The sequence below is a fragment of the Saccostrea echinata genome, unplaced genomic scaffold, assembly GCF_033153115.1.
Source record: "Saccostrea echinata isolate AGI-Se365-2 ecotype Australia unplaced genomic scaffold, CSIRO_AGI_Sech_v1 ptg000008l, whole genome shotgun sequence".
NCBI lineage: Eukaryota > Metazoa > Mollusca > Bivalvia > Ostreida > Ostreidae > Saccostrea > Saccostrea echinata.
In genome coordinates, this window is record NW_026889757.1 from 1,271,930 (window position 1) to 1,289,528 (window position 17,599).

The following is a 17,599-nucleotide window of genomic DNA, read 5'->3' on the forward strand; positions in this document are numbered from 1 at the left end:
TTACTACAATGTACTACAATTTTAATTTTCTAAATTCAAGAAAAAAAAAACAATATAATAAACCAAACCTTGCAGGAATGTTTTTCCTTTTAACACTCCCACTCCTGGTTGGAACCTCTGTAGCTGGTTCCCCACTCTGTCCAGCATTATCTGGTTCTGACCTCTGACTACCCTGTCTCTGTATTTTGGCATATTCTGGACCTCCATTCTTACTGGAATTAGAATGCTCTGGGCCACCATTTCTAACTGAGGATGGAACAGTCTTGTGCCAGGAGGGTCTCTGTGGTGGGTGGAATAACTTTGGGGGTGGGGGAAGTGAGGATCCCCCTGAAGCCTCTCCTCCATTCAGCTGTGAGTCTGGAGGAGGGGGTGGAAGAGACTCAGCCTCAGTTTCAGGAAAAACAAAATGAGTTCTGTTAACTGTACTAGACGGCGAGGCAGCGATTGTGATGTATGTTCCTCCTCCTATAAAACAATCAAATATTAGAAATACTGTATACCCCTTACAAAGTAGCTTTTTGCTATGCATGCAATAATATCATTTGTTTTTACAAACATTAATGGTATTTTTGCTGTACCTTAAACATCTGCATTGTTAGAAATTGTAGGATACATACCAAAGTCCATGAAAGGAGAGAGAGGGAGTGACATAGCTGTGGGAGCTTCATCATATGCGAAGCTTCTGAGTGGAGATCTTGGCTCCTTGGAAGCTTGCTTAACAAAAGCTGGTGGACTTGGAAGTGGAAGACTCACATCAGACAACACATCTGCATCAGACTCCAAGGGTGGAATTTCAAAGTCCATATCTGAGTCAATATCCTCATAATTATTGTCTGTACCTTTCTTTTTAAATACCTCTGTGCTATCATACATTGATCCATCACTGTTAACACTATATCTTGTCCTATCCCCAGATTTTTGTCTATGTCTATCTACTTGGGGATTCCGTAATCTGTTGTCAGGATATCTTGAGGGACTGTTTTTAGCTCCCTGTCTTGCTGGACTCCCATCATTGAGGTTTCTGGCTGGACTGCTGCTCAGTGGAACTCGGGCTGGACTACTCCCTGTGGGGACCCTATACATCCCCTCCCCTGAAGGGTGTCTGATTCTCTCCCCCTGGTGTCTCTCCCCTGACAGATGCCTGGTTCTGCTGTCACCAGAAATGTGACGTTTTCTGCCATCTGGGCCAGGAACACGAGGTGCGAATATGTCATCATCATCATCATCCTCATCATCTTCAACTTCAAACACATCTTTTTCTTCTGGTGCCTCTGGGTCAATGAATAAACCTGAAACAAAACATATAATTCAATGAATTTTACAATTATATAAAAGTATTAAATTTCACTACAAAGTGAAAATTTGTATAAACTCTGTGACACACGGAAAGTACATATGTAAGGTATTAAACTTACTGGTTGTACGAGTTCTACCAGACTTTTGTCTCTGTAGAGTCCCTGAGAAGCTGGTCAGAGGAATATCCATTGGGTTACTATCCACTTTAGGTGTGCCTGGCTCTACTGGTGACAGGGGTGGCTGGACTGGGGGTCCCCTTACTGTACCCATTTGTACAATACCAGAAGCATTGTCTCCACCTATAGATGTCTTATCATAAACTTCTGCACCAATCAATGGAGTCTTGGCACGCTCTTCCTGAGGGGTGATGGGTTCATGTCTCCTTAGTGAACTTCGACTGTTTTCCTGTGGTGTGGGTGGTAGTTCCTCTCTCCTTATTGAACTTCTGCTTGTCTCTTGAGGTGTAGTTGGTTCATCTCTTTTGATTGAACTTCTACTGCTTGCCTTGCTGCTTGATAATTTCCCTAACTGGGGAATCTGATAGTTAGCTTTCTGTCTGGCTGAGTTGCGATTTTCAATGTCACCATCTGATCTTGCCACTGGAAGTACTGGCTGATTGATTCCCCTGTATAGTCGAACATCCATTTCTTGGTATGTGAATGAACTCTCTGATTTCTTGTCAATGCTGGCTTGGCTGCCCTCAATTAAAGGTTCAAGTTGTCTCTTATGAGTGTTTCCCTCCCCATCAGAATCGTCACTGTTGGGGTAGTCCATTACAGTGTTGTAGGAGGGAGGGTCATTCAGGGAGGGGTGCCTCTTCCTGTGGCTGTGTTGTCTGACATACTGACGGTGAGCCCTCGCAGAGCTGGACTGTCTCTGTTTTGGCAGAAATTCCTTTTCTTCATTGTCATCATCATCTTCAAAATGGTGGGACAGCCTAACCTCAGCCATTTTCCTGTTCTCGGCTTCTTCTTCCTCTGGCTCCTCAGGTACCCCCGTCAGTGTCTCCTCTCCATCCTAGTAAAGCAGACATTGTTGAATTGGCAAAATGACTCATTAAAAATCATATGAAACTTGTCTGATGTACAATCTTTATCATGATGTATATCAAATATTCCTTCAGCATCCTTAGAATTAAAAAAAATTCTTTCAGAGTAACATATTACACAAATGTATTCAAAAATAAAAAAATTGTAAAATAGTACATTCAAAATATTGTGCTTAAAATAAATTCCACTTTATCTAGTTTGAAATTACACCTATCAGCCTCTTCCCAGAATTCAGTGTGTTTCCTGTTCCTACCTGTCCCACAGACTCCCCAGCATGAGTAGAAGACAGATGAATACTGTGACGAGATCGCTTCATCACATTGCCATAACTAAGATTATCCTGCTGGAGCTTTAGGTGTTGTTTGGTACAGTACCAATGGGTCGCCCAAAGAATGGCCAGTCCTGCCACAATGAAGGCCCCCACTCCTATCCCTGTGAATATCCATGGCAGGGTGATCACAGACCCTGAGATCCTCTCCTCAAACTACAATTGAATTATGTTATTAAATTTATATCCCCTCCTTTCTCTACAAATTTTAAGTTTATCCCTAAATTCCTGAAAAAGCAACATTTTTTTTTAATGAAAGTGGAGGCTCTTATTCTTCCTCAACAGAACTGTTGCAAATGAATTTTACTTAACTTGCATCAAAAACACAAGTTATAAGCTCTCCTTTTATTTCATCTATCAATTACCACTTGTATGAGTAGTCTGCCCTTGCTCTCTTCTATGGTCGATTTAACCGAGTAAGCATCATCTATACTGGGAGACGAGATGTTCAGCAGCACCTTGAAATCACTGGACTCCTTAAAACTCACCGACCCCTGGAATTTAGATATACTAGTGTTATTATTTAATTTAGATACAAATGAACCTCATTATCTCTAACTCTAAGAAGCAAAAAAAAAACCTTCAACATATCTGAGGATTCGAGATACTGAGGTAAAAATTAATGAAGAGAAAGTGGTTGAGACTTCTAAATCCACTTCAACATATCCATGGTATTTAAGATAATGATGTTCAACTGATACCAAAGTTCAACTGTATATACATGTAAGTTAATTAAAAAGCAAACAAACAAAATTTGTTGATCGTAAACAATTATTCCCCTGCAGTGAGATACATGAAGATTTTTAACTATCATATGACCAAAAATTACATCAAAATGGTGATACATGTAGTACATGTAGTTAATAACTGCAAATTAGGGAATGGGGGTAACCTCGATTTTTAATGAGAAAAGGCTTTAAATATCCAACTTATCTTGGCATACGAACAAAACCATATATATTAAACAGCTAATTAAATCTGAATACATCTTCACTAATTGCTCTGAATTTTGAAAAAGGCCTAAATGAAGTCAAGAAGTGGGATAAAAAAGGTTCAAGGAATTATTTCACATTGAATTCACAGAACCTTGGCTTGTCTCACTGATTACATCAAATTGCTCATTGCTATTGTCAACAAACCAAAGAATGGTGATTCTACGCACTGCTGGTCCAGACAGAGGGGGTAAATAGATCCCTCCTGGGGTCAGGGGGGTCACCAACGTGGAACTGATCCCACCCCTGTCCCTTTGTCTACCTTACATAATGTGGATATCAGACTATCTGTTGATTTGTCAAAGGATTTTTTTTCTACTCAATAAATCTGCACGCTACCAGATCACAGGTCTTCTCAATGTTTGCAAAATAATTCCACAAACAAGTTCTGTATTTCAGAAATTTCTATTTGTATAGAGATTACTTTCAAACACAGGAACAAAGCTGCTGCTAAGTCATCAAGGGGTATTTGTTTACAAACACCAGTACTTGTTTGTGCAATGCAGTACTATATGACTGAGCAAGAAAAGGATATCTTATGAATGAATTTTTCGAAATATTGAGTCTACGATCAGTTTGAACAACTGCCAAACAGTTCAAACAAAACAACAAAACAATCAAAGTCCAGGATTATGTGTCACCAGCTGACAAGTGACAGCAGAAACAACACCAATGACCCCTGACCTCAACCTTGATTTGGACAGAATATTGCAGACAAGATTACATAATTTGCAGGAGCTCAGATAACGGTCTGAGAGGGAAGTTAAATTGGTTGATTGCAGTAATATTTTTTATCTCTGTTTTTTACACATGTTATCAGATAGAAGCTTGAGAACGTGGTTTCTGTCCTTCTTCTAAAACTATATCTTCTTAGAACCCCCCAAAAAATCATCATTTTAGATTTCATGTATTTCCCAATAAAGAATTAAAGATGCACATGTGAAGCAAACTCATATTTTTTCCTTCAAAAATGTCAAAGCATGCTTAAAATATGTCCAGAACAACTTGCATGATGATTATATACTTCAGAAGTACTTATGAATCACATCTTCTCTCGACTTCCGAAAAATTCCAAAATATATATTTTGCTAAGCTAAACCTTATAATTTCAAAATCATTCATACGACTTAGGTCATCTATATTAGTAGCATTCTATCAATGATATTTTTTTCATTTTGTAATTCAATTTAAAGTTTCAAGTCATTTGTTAATTAACCCCAACATACATTAGGCAAGTATATGTAAGGATATGTATTCCCTGATGACATCAGAGCTCCTACTGACAGACAGACAATGCCCAACAAAAGATCTACTTTGTATCTCCTTACAAAGACAAATATACGAGCGCGTCATTATGTTTCCAAGTGTCCTCGTAGTTCTGATATATCATTCAATAAGGTTCAGGAATTAACATATCCTGGTCTTTTTCATGTTTTTATCTTGCTCTGGGATCTAGAACATCCCATTGAAGTCTTCTTTGCTCTGAAGATAAACACTACAACATTGACGAGATTTAAATTCAATTAAATGGGGGACCTAAAGGGACTGCAATAAGCATATGAATTAAAGACATCAATTCTTAAGTCCTCTGTCAGAATATTTTAACATAATTCTCAGGATTAAACTTCATTCAAATATATGTTAAAGTTTTTGCAAGAAGGTGCTTTGGTAAACTTGCAAAATCATTTTAAAAAATGTATTTCAGTATTTAAACTTTTTAAGAGGGTACTAGGGCTGTGTATTGAGCAAAAAATTTCAATACGATACAATATTATATAGAGCGATATGCGATATATTGTATTCTTACACGTCTATCAAAAAAAGTTTTGTAAATCATTTAATTCATAAACCTATAAAAACAGAGTTTTTTATAACCCATTTCAAAGTTCTTGTCTCACTGTCATTACAAAGTAAACTTCAAATTCAAACTTTTTAACGACTGTAAAACCAACATGTTAAAAAAATTGTTGTCTATGCATTTTGTAATAGTCATTTATTATGTGCTATCTCCTTAATGTTTATATCATTATTGATCGGTTTTAATTCAAAACAGTTAAATATAATCTTTCAAATTGGTGATTGAAACTACCAACTTTTTCATAGAATTATAAGAAAAACTGCCTGCTTGATACGTATTGGAAGTTATTTTTTTGATACGATACATTCTTGAATATCGGTACGTATCAACATATCGATATATTGACACAGCCCAGAGGGTACCAATATGACCTGATACTCTTCAACCTAGGCATATTTCATGAAGCACCTTTGCACTTTATCAAGTTTAAATGTGTAAAAAGTATCTGGTTATAAGATACTCATGAACTTTTAAAACTGAAATACATTATACTGACATTTACATTCAAATTATTCATTTATTTCGGAAACTGTCAAACTGTCTAGGATTTCTCTCCTTGTGTTTGCTAAAAGCTAAAAGTAGTGCCACCTAACTTAAATATTAATCCTCATAAGTTATAGTACACATGGATGCACACATGAATACTGAATTTTTTTCAAAGAATCTTGGAGACTTTACTTCATATGTAAATATTCAATTTGATGTAAAACAATCTTTTTTCATTTTTATCATGCCATTTTTTGCTCTTCGATGTGCCTTAAGGAATTACAGTATAATGCAGTGATGCACTTATACAAATCTAATCATAAAACACCAATTCTACCCCTTATACTGTTCATTTTTAGCATTCCTCAACTCCAAAACTTCTGTGGCAGACAGACAGGTTCGATCACCTATGGCCAGATAGCTCAATTAATGGTGGAGCACCTGACTAGTGATTCAGGAGGCCAAGGTTCGAATCCTGGTCTGGTCCATCACATTTTTCTCCTTTTCTGTTACACTTCTAACTTGTAAAGAAGTATATCACAAAGTACATATTCATTTTAATATTAAGCAAAAAAAGCTTCAGGAAATGAGAGCGATGGACACTGGACAGTTCTATGAATCACAAGACAAAGATAAAATCTATATAGTCACTCGACTGTCTACAGGTTATTGAATAATATGTATCTACATCCTTGTACAGAATACTGTAATCTCTATCTGATTGTGTAGTACATATATCTACAGAATACTATAATCTCTATCTGATCATGGACAGATATCTACAGAATACTGTAATCTCTATCTGATCATGGACAGATATCTACAGAATGCTGTAATCTCTATCTAATCTCATGTACATATATCTACAGAATACTGTAATCTCTATCTGATCATGGACAGATATCTACAGAATACTCTAATCTCTATCTGATTGTGTACATATATCTACAGAATACTGTAATCTCTATCTGGTCATGTACATCTCTATCTGATTATGTACAGATATCTACAGAATACTGTTATCTCTATCTGATCATGTACATCTCTATCTGATTGTGTATGGATATCTATAGAATACTGTAATCTCTATCTGATCATGTACATATATCTACAGACTACTGTAATCTCTATCTGATTGTGTACAGATATCTACAGACTACTGTAATCTCTATCTGATTGTGTACATATATCTACAGAATACTGTAATCTCTATCTGATCGTGTACATATTTTCTACAGAATACGGTAATCTCTATCTGATCATGTACAGATATCTACAGAATTCAGTAATCTCTATCTGATTGTGTACATGTATCTATAGAATACTGTAATCGCTATCTGATCATGTACAGATATCTACAGAATACCGTAATCTCTATCTGATCGTGTACATATATCTACAGAATACTATAATCTCTAGCTGATCATGTACAGATATCTACAGAACACTGTAATCACTATCTGATCGTGTACATATTTTCTACAGAATACGGTAATCTCTATCTGATCACGTACAGATATCTACAGAATAGTGTGGTATCTCTATCTGATTGTGTACATATTATCTACAGAATACAGTAATCTCTATCTGATTGTAAACATATATCTATAGAATACGGTAATCTATCTCTGATTGTATATATATATATATATATATATATATATATATATATATATATATATATATATATATATATATAGATAGATATATATATATATATATATATATATATATATATATATATATAGTTAAAAGAAACCAAAAAAAAATATGTGCTCAAGCATTTTCAGTTTGTAAAGAAAACAAGAAATATGTCCATAGGACATGAATGCCCTGCCGAGGGTATATTAGTAATGCAACATTTTAACACAAATTGAGAAAAGTGAGGTCAAGGTCAAAGGAAAGGTCAAGGTGAAAAATTGTTGATGCAGTTGAAAAGGATACATCAGTATTTTTTAGCATAATGAAGTTAGATAAAAATATTATGAATGGTTTCTTAAAAACTGAGCTAGAGACTAATTTAAGAAAAGTGAGGTCAAAGGAAAGGTCAAGGTCAAAAAATATTGATGCAGTTGAATAGCTCTCATCAGTATGTATCAGCATATGAAGTTTGACACTAATTTAAGAAAAGTGAGGTCAAGGTCAAAGGAAAGGTCAAGGTCAAAAAATGCTAATGCGGTTGAATAGCTCTCATCAGTATGTATCAGCATATGAAGTTTGATAACACTATCTTGAATGGTATCTTTAAAACTGAGCTAAACACTAATTTAAGAAAAGTGAGGTCAAGGTCAAAGGAAAGGTCAAGATAAAAAATATTGATGCAGTTGAATAGCTCTCATCAGTATGTATCAGCATAAGAAGTTTATTAAAAATATCTTGAATTGTTTCATTAAAACTGAGCTAAACACTAATTTAAGAAAGTGAGGTCAAGGTCAAAAGAAAGGTCAAGGTCATAAAATGTTGACGCAGTTGAATAGCTCTCATCAATATCTAACAGCATATGAAGTTTGATAAAAATATCTTGGATAGTTTCTTTGAAACTGAGCTTTGAACAGAGCTAAACGCAAAGTGTGATGTAAGGACAGACGGAAGGATGGAAGACGGACATGACAAACACTATATGCCCCGGCCATATTCATGGCGGGGCATAAAAATCATTCTAATTATATACATATATTGTTGTAATTAGTTTCACATGCATATTTGTGTACATGCAAATATAGGATATAAGTGTGCACATGTCCTTGAGTTTGGCAGTGACAAGATGGCTTAATGGCTAAGGTTACACAGTGTAAGTGTGTGACAAACAAACATTTGCAGAGAAGAGTAGTCAACTCAATTACACTATCTGATTCACAATCAGTTCCTTTACACAGAGTTGGGCCCCAGTATTCAACGAAGTATGAAGTAAGTTAAATGGGCAATTTTTTCACCAGATTGTGCATAAAATTGCTGTCCTATTAGTGACTCCTGAGCCTGCTGCGAAGTGTATATTACTGTCACCAAGTTATGCTCCAAATATGATCATAATTGTATGAAAGATGGACTTTTAATGCAGAATGTGGCAAAAACCATCAAATCTCCTCATTCTATGCACTGTTAAGACTTTAATGCGCAAGATTTTCTAGTCATAACTTTTGCATTAAAATGTAATTTGATATAAAACCCCAAAGAAAGGTGGTAATAGAAATTTCAAAGACATTTGTCATAAGAAAAAAAAATCAAAATGTTTCTCAAATGATATACCAAAATTCAACTGTGTTAGTATATTTGATGTAAACCATAACATCATTCTCTTCTACATATCTCTATTATCTCCCCATGCAATTCAGTGGCTTTTATCCCTATATGATAACCCTTGATTCCCTCATACTGATTTTAAGAAAAAAAGGTATCCGTGCTGTTCTTTGCAGCCAATAAAATCCACCTACCCAACAAAGATATCTAAAAGTGCTCAAATAGACCTAGCTGTAACATAAAGATAGCAAGAAGTACTAAAAAAATCCAGGAAGTGCTAAAAAAGACATAACTATCACAAAGTGTAAACTATATTTTGACTTTTCTTCAAGACAAGTTGCAACAGGGATATTTTGCTGTTAAATATTTTAACTGAACTTTTCTATTTAATGTCGACAAACTGCTAAGTAAATATTTTTCCACCACTGGTTGCTTTACACCGGTCTGTGTTCTGTTAATTGGTGCTTATTACCAGCACAGTGCATCTTGAAAATATAAACACATGGGTAGACTTTTACCCACATTATGTTTAAAATCTCAATGCTCCCTCCAAAAAAGACAGTTGTAGGATAATTAAAATATAATTTTTGACAATAAAAATAGACTTAATCTTAATTGTTTAAATAAGATTTATTCATGAAACATGATTAATGGTCTTGGCCAAGATTAATGCCTATTGCATTTTCTTGTCTGACCTTTGACAACTTAACCATAACCTTGACCTCTCTTTACAAGGCCATATTTTTTTTTTTCATTTCTTGGTTTATAGAAATTTTCGTCCAAAATTTAAGGTCAGTTGAGAAAAATAAAATTATAATAAATAAAAATTAAAAAAAAAGAAGTTTTAATAGGCCATATTGTAAACCTACTTTTATTCTTGTGCGAGAAATATCTGTGAGTTTTGGGTCCTTTTTTTTTTTTTTTTTTTTTTTTTTTTTTTTTTTTTTTTTTTTTTTTTTTTTTTTTTTTACAAGTGAATATTTCTCATTGCGAAGCATTATTATGATTGTGTATTTATGTAGAACATTATACCTCAGTTGCAAAAATTAATTGTTGAGGATGGATTGTAAACTAACGAATCCCAAATAAAAGTTGTTGCAAATAATAGTTGGTTTACAGTATCTGTCATTATGATTTTTGTCAATGTTTCCTCACCATCATAATTTCAAAAGAAAAATGAACACAGCATGTTCTATTAAGTCACAGCGATAATGGGAAAGCAAAGTCCCTGAAAACTATACCTTCATCTTATTTTTGTGTCATTCTAACAGTACATATACTTATCTATATGCAAAGCACGAACACATCGACTAGTATTTATATTTTAATCAACTCCTTTTTTGGTGATGCCATAGCAACTGTCTCATTTACAAGTGACAGTCTATGATTTCTTGGGTTTATACTACCTATTCCCACTTTTTGAAAATCAGGTAGGAAAAGGTAAGATTTTATGTGGGAATAGGTGGAATTTTTTATGTAAACAAATAATTAACTATATAAACATATAACTACTGTATAAACAGTGATTAATGAACACATGTTGGAATAGAGGACAGGTAAATTGGCTTTTTAAAATTATAAATCAGACTTTTTACTAATATTTGAAGGGAGAATTGGAATTTTTTAAGTGAATTACTGGTAAATCATTTTTTTCCTGTTAATATATTTATTGTATTTTCTAAAATTCAGCTATTTAAATACATTTTTTCATAAATCTTTTTATTTTATGTTCTAAAATCAAGATTATAAAGTGGATTTTTGTAGCTCTGTTTTTTTTTTTCATTTTCTAAAATCCATATACAAATCATTCTTTCATAATTCTATTTATTTTCTGTCTTAAAATTTACAAAATACAGGTAAATCTAAATCTAAGATGTAATTAGTCTAGTTACTGTAAAAACATAAATTATTATCAAAACATCTATTGTTATTTGCAAGTGGGAATAGGTGGAATTGAGATTTTTAAAGAGTGGGAATAGGTAGAAGACACCGTTCTCTTGTCGTCCATTTTTACATGGCACTTGTTTAAAAGTACGAATAAAGAACATACATTTTCCCTTAAACAAATAGCAATAATACCAATTAATACAAAGCAATAATTAAAGTTTTCATTTTTACAATTTTACATTTTAAAAATTTAGAAATCAATGTATCTTGAAATTAGGTTCAGCAGATCTATAATCCAAGAATGTTACCCAACATTAGTCCCTTTAAGTACAGAGCACAAACATACTGTATCTAACTTGTAAAAATTTAAATTTTAAGGTTGTGGAAAACAAACAGAATTTTCAAAAAAAAAAAGTCACCCTTTCAGTTCCAGAGTCTAACTTAATGATAAGGATTCAAAAATTAAACAAAAACTGCAGTTTTGACAGTCATATCAGTTTCTCCTGTTCCTTAATACAAGTAAAGCCCATTTTAATTGCTCTTTTTTTCCATAGCTTTAAGACACAAAAGTCTGTACTTATTGCCTTTTTTGAAGTCAGTATTAATCACTTGAAAAGAACATTTTCACAGATTGAGCAAATAAACCAACTCAGCTTGGGATGCTGGTAAAACATGATGAACATGATGTTATTTTTTTCCCCTAGATTTGGCGATATCAGCCAATCATTTCCCCTAGATTTGGCGATTTCAGCCAATCATTTCCCCTAGATTTGGCGATTTCAGCCAATCAAAAACCACACCACCATCTGTTCAAGCAATAAATACTTCTAAGAGGGTCAACTGAAAATGTTGTCAATACATAATACACATACCAGGGGGGAAATATTATGGACATTAAATATTAATAAATACATTCAATATTTCTTTGCATCTTTTCATTGATTGTTGAATTCTATTCAATTCTATGTATACCAATATACCATTGATTTTTAAGTGACATGTTAAACTGCTCATCCAACATGATAACATGTCTATACCCACGTACACACAATGACAAAACACACAAAATTTCGCAGGTGGGATTTTTATTTTAATTTTTTTATTTTATTTAATAAACAAGTTGAAAAATCAAAGTTTTGATATGCATATTTGTGTGATTTTAAGTTCAAACAGCTTAATTCAGTACCAAGAAAATGATAACATTTTTGAGGTTTAAAATAAACATTTTCTTTCTTAACTTCATTTCATGGCTGTCAAGTCCTAGCATGTTTTGAAATCTTTTTTTCTGTTCATTTTTGATTTTCAGATTTTATTACAATGCACACACAAAAATCCCCCTCTTATACCTATACAGTCTTGTTTCTTAATACATGTCCTTCAAGCGCTCTCATGGGGCCTGCATCGAGTAAACTTACAATAACAAACCGTTTTTATATCACTGCCTTCCAGATTTATTTCACCTTTTATATTGGAGAACTACCAATATTGACTGTGGTTATCTATTGTGCCTGGTTAAGTCAACATAAGTTCTTGTTTAAGTAAAGAGCTTCTTACGTTTGCGGTTTTGTTCACTAAATTCACTCAGGTGGTGTCTACGTAAACCAATTTGTACAAAGTCCACTTAATTAAAATAGCTGACCAAAATCCTTGAACATGTATATGAAAGCAAAATTTCCTCCCTGAATCAATTTGTAAAGAATGTTTTTTGCTAAATATTTGAAGATAGTAATATTTAAAGTTTAGATCTAGATTAAAATAATTAAAAAACATTCTAATTTTTTTTTCTAATATATATTAAAATACTTTTAACATTTTTACAATTTTCGAAAAACCTGATAAAAAAAAAATTATGGTTGCATGAAATCCCCTGAGAGTGAAATTGTTCCCTGGGGTGTAAAAAAACATACTACCTGGTACATACGCATAAAAATATGTAAAAAAAAAATAATTAATTTTATTTGTTGGTCTTGGTCCTTGATATTGGTATATCTAGTTTTCTATCTCCTGATTTACAACACGTACAACGGTGTTAAGGTTTAGCAATTAATACCTTTCAAGGAACTCATGAAATTGTAACATTTTTAAAAAGATCTTCATGTCTATTTTACACGATAATCCGTAATTCCACATATTGACAAAATATACCACCCAAGATAAGTTTCAACATATACAGATGTTCCTCAAGGATTAACCTGAGGTAACAGGCCAGACTTCATACACTGCATACTTGTTATGGTGCTTATACATTACACAGTATTATCTGGTATTATCAGCACAAAAAAGCACCTTGAACATGTTGAAAGATAAAATTATTGACCACTTCAGTATGTACTGTGCAGCAAAGGTACTCTACCAATAGCCCAAGAAATCATGCCAGTATATTCTTTGCCTATTAGCTCTCTGTATCAACAAGGAGGGGAAAAAATATATTGGAGCACAAAATGTGAACAACTACTTAAACTGAACAAAAACTCAAATAAAACTCTGACCAATATAACATGTACAATATAATTTCTTGCAAAAATTTCTTTACTCTTGTAACCTCTTTCTACTACGGTAGTACATTTCAATACATTTTAAGGTTGCTAGACGTATATATAAAATATGACTTGAATGAATGAAGCAGGAGACATTTGGCACATCCACTGAAAGGGAATTTTGTCTGAGATCATTTTTGGCAGGTTTTTTTCCACACAAGATATGTGAAGGTAGCATTTAAGGAAAAAGAACAAAATTATCTTTATAAAAATTCAGTGAGCAGGCACTGTAATACTTTGGTTATAAAGAACTGGCTTCATAGAAATTTAGGTATAAGGAAACCTTTCTGAATCCTGAAGGAGACTTTGCACTATGTTCCTTCTAATATACACAGATGACCCGACCTACCCTGTGTTGACCTGTGAGATGTTTAATTTGATCATGTATTAGTTCATATCCAAAAAAAATGCTGTCGGAAAAAAATAAAATAAAAAAATAAAATAAAATAATTTTCCTACCTATCTACCTTATTTTTTTCAGGCTGGAAGCAGGAAACAAGACTATTATTTTTTTGGCCTAAAGAATGTTGTACTATATACATGGCAATGCTAAAACCTTATAAAGTTTATTACTAAGCACCTCTTTATAGATGAGAATGACAAATGGAATGCTGGAGGTTTCTCTCTAAAATCATTGGTCATTTGTAAGGAAAATGCCCCTAACACAGAAGGCTTAGGAGTCTTATTTTGTGTGAATGTACACACATCTTCTTACTTATCTGAGTCTATGCCACACATATTGTGTCCTACTTATGTAGATGTGCTTTGATCAATTTTTATGAGTGAATGTCTCGCCCTCTGGTAGAAAAATAGGGGACATTATGTTGTTGTGTGCATCACTGCACTATACATGTAGATTGATGATTTGCTGAACTTGCAACTGAGGACAGATTGACAAGGCTTGCTGGGGTCCAATGTCACAATGCATGCAAATAATTGGCAGATTTACAAAATAATTTCATTGATTATTTTGCTCATTTAAAGTAAAAAAAAAAGAAAGATATTATTAAACATTTTGCAAATTAATTTATCTTTAGATTGTCTAACATCAATATGTTTACAACCAAATAGCCACTAGAATTGAGAGTTTATGCAACAAATAGCTTAACATTTTGTCAATATGAAAATCAACAACATTATAAGCAGAGAATTAACCTAAATAGAAATTAACCATGTAAACCTATTGTTCTGTTTACTGTATTAATATCAGTACCTTATCTGTCCTAATATGAACCCTCACTGCATTTGCTGTTGGTCTTTGATCGATATCTTAAATTCAATGAATATGTCACAGAGAGTTGGAAGCACCAACCACATTTTCTTTATAAACTTTACCCTCAGTATCTTGAACCTTCAGATATATATCTCAAAGTTTTTTTTCTGTCCCATCAACTTTAAGATAATGAAGTTTGACTGTAGTAGCTTATTGATAAGATAAGGTTTTGATGACTAGATTTTAACTATTTCTCTTTGACTGTTGCATTATGATGATCATTCAGCATAAACAGAACATTACAGCTACATGTCTACACATGCCTAGAATTTGATACATACACTGAAATTAGTGGTGACAATAAGATCGGGTGTGACATTCCGCTGGAAGGCAGGTGGAAGGTTGTCCAGTAACACTAGGTGCTGCATACCATCTCCATAGCAACACATCACATGCCATAGCAACACAATGCTTACTAACTTCATGTTTTAAGCATGATTTTCAGGCTAAAACAAAAAGAAGATAATTTTAAGCAAAAAAAGTGACAGTATAAACATGTGAAAAGTTTTTTCTTTTCTAACAAAATTGCAATCTATTTAAACAATTACTATTGAAAGCAGGGACATCATATTAAGATATGGAACAAAACAATACAATTTCAGTCTGTTTTTCTCCCCTTTTTTTTTTAACAAAGATTCACTGCTATATATATTACATGTGTAAGTGCAGAGAAATAATTCCTGTTTGATCCTGATGGTTCCAGCAATGTGTACAGTGTCTTTAGCAAAGATTTACCCCCACAGGTCTGATAACGAGCCTTTCAATCCCTCTCTGACAAGCCACAGAGCCCAACTTCAACTTTTACTGGCAGCAAACACGTACCCAGACTTAACCCGACTCTACCCCACCTAGACTGACTAAGGAAGTCTTCACAATAGCCCCCCTGGCCTGTAACATCCACACCATATAACAGTGTTTAAAGTAGACTGAGCATTTATTGTGTTTTGTACAAGATACTGCTGATTTTAAGAGCATACAAGATACCGATGACTCTATGCTAAAAGTTTCCTATTAATGTACCAACTTAAGTAATGGTTGTGTTGCATGTCCAATTTTTCTAACATTTTCATGTAAGTCTGTCAACTTGCCAAATCTTAAATCATTTCAAAAATCAAAGTCATCAATTAAATCAATTCTTTTATATTTCAGATTTATATTACCTGCAGTCAAAACAAAGCAATAAGACTGCTTGGCCTTAAATTCCAGACAATGCTGGACCAGCTTGGCCATTTACAATAACTAAAATAAGGAGGAAAACCTATAATCTACTCCATATCAAAATACATAGTAATTCTACTTTACATGTAGTGAACCTGTCATGTTGGCTCAAACCTTAGGCTTAGGTTGCCTGTAGCTTGAAAGCGGGGAATAATCACCACTTAACACATAGGGAGATGGGGAACACTGCGGGTCAGACCACAAATATTGTCTTTACCCCTGATAAGGGTGGCCACAGTAATCTACCTGTGTACATAAGTATTTGTGACGCTCGGTGATTGATGACTTAATTTCACCATTATGCCACTCACTGCAGTGGCCAGGTGAACTAAGGAGAATGATTCACTAAGACTTTATCAGTAAGGTCAAGGACAGGTGTCTCTCAATAGAACACAGTATTCAAAAGCAGTTCTTGTACCTATACCAGAGAATTTGTATAATATTCAAAAAATCAAATTAATTCCTCCTGCCCCCTAAATTTGATTGTCCCTTACAGCATTAACAACAGTTCCAAATTTGGTTTTGATATATAAATGTTTAAATAAATGAGATCAAAGAAGGGTTAAGAATCTAAATGACACAGTATTTTTTTTTCAAGACATCTTTTCATAAATATAGGATCTCCCATGTTTTTTAATTGAATATGTTTTTTATCCAACAAGTATTCCAGAGTCTTAGGCTTTACCCTTTTTTGCTTTCCTGTCTGCTGCATTTTGCCATCTTAATAACAATGGTCAGAGTCCGTCATTCCGAAAATGATTACTACCATAGTCATAAAGCTAATTTTTTGTTAGGACTAAAACTTGTCATTTTTAAGAAAATGACGAAAAACAGTCATAAAAATCTAGAGTTTTTTAGAATACTAAATTACCTCAATTGAAAAATGTTAGATCCGCCAACTGAAAAAAGGACAGAACATATTGTAAAAAAAACTTTATTTCTCAAATAAAGTTGACAACAACAGAGTTAAAATGATTGCATGCAAAATTCACAAGCAAAATGAGAGTGGAAAAGTTATTTTTCAATTTAATACAAAATAGAAAAGAAGACAAAATGACGATATTTCGTCTTTTTTTTTTTTATTATTAAAATATAGGGTCTGGGAGCACTAAATTATTTTGCTTGTTTTGCCGGGACACTATTTTAGTAAGGTTAAAACTTTTGTCAAGACATTTCTCTACAGGTACATATTTTGCCAGTACACATTTTGCCAGATGGAGTACTACATATTATTATTGAAATAAAAGCCATGTAAAATTGGGGAGTTAGTTCTACCAAAATTTGACTTATTTTACCGATAAAATAACAAGGAATACAAGACAGGGTTCTCCACATCTGAAAATTTAATCATGGAGGAAGATGCACAAAAGTAATGCAAAAAAAAAAAAAAATAAATTTAATATGTGAATACGTAATTAAATTGATAGGTCACTTGTTA

General features: G+C 33.5%; 1 protein-coding gene across 2 annotated transcripts in view; it reads right to left on the reverse strand.

Moving 5' to 3' along the window:
- The window catches only part of LOC133180905 (uncharacterized), a 78,095-nt gene that overhangs the window by 20,749 nt on the left and 39,747 nt on the right, over positions 1-17,599 (reverse strand). For both annotated transcript variants that reach the window (XM_061315358.1, XM_061315357.1), the window contains exons 2-7: positions 15,225-15,389; positions 3,039-3,167; positions 2,599-2,829; positions 1,416-2,313; positions 618-1,289; positions 69-465 (exon numbers count right to left, since the gene is read on the reverse strand). In XM_061315358.1, the coding sequence (XP_061171342.1) occupies positions 69-465; positions 618-1,289; positions 1,416-2,313; positions 2,599-2,829; positions 3,039-3,167; positions 15,225-15,368 (2,471 nt within the window). In that variant the 5' untranslated portion in view covers positions 15,369-15,389. The remainder of the gene's footprint in view (positions 1-68; positions 466-617; positions 1,290-1,415; positions 2,314-2,598; positions 2,830-3,038; positions 3,168-15,224; positions 15,390-17,599) is intronic.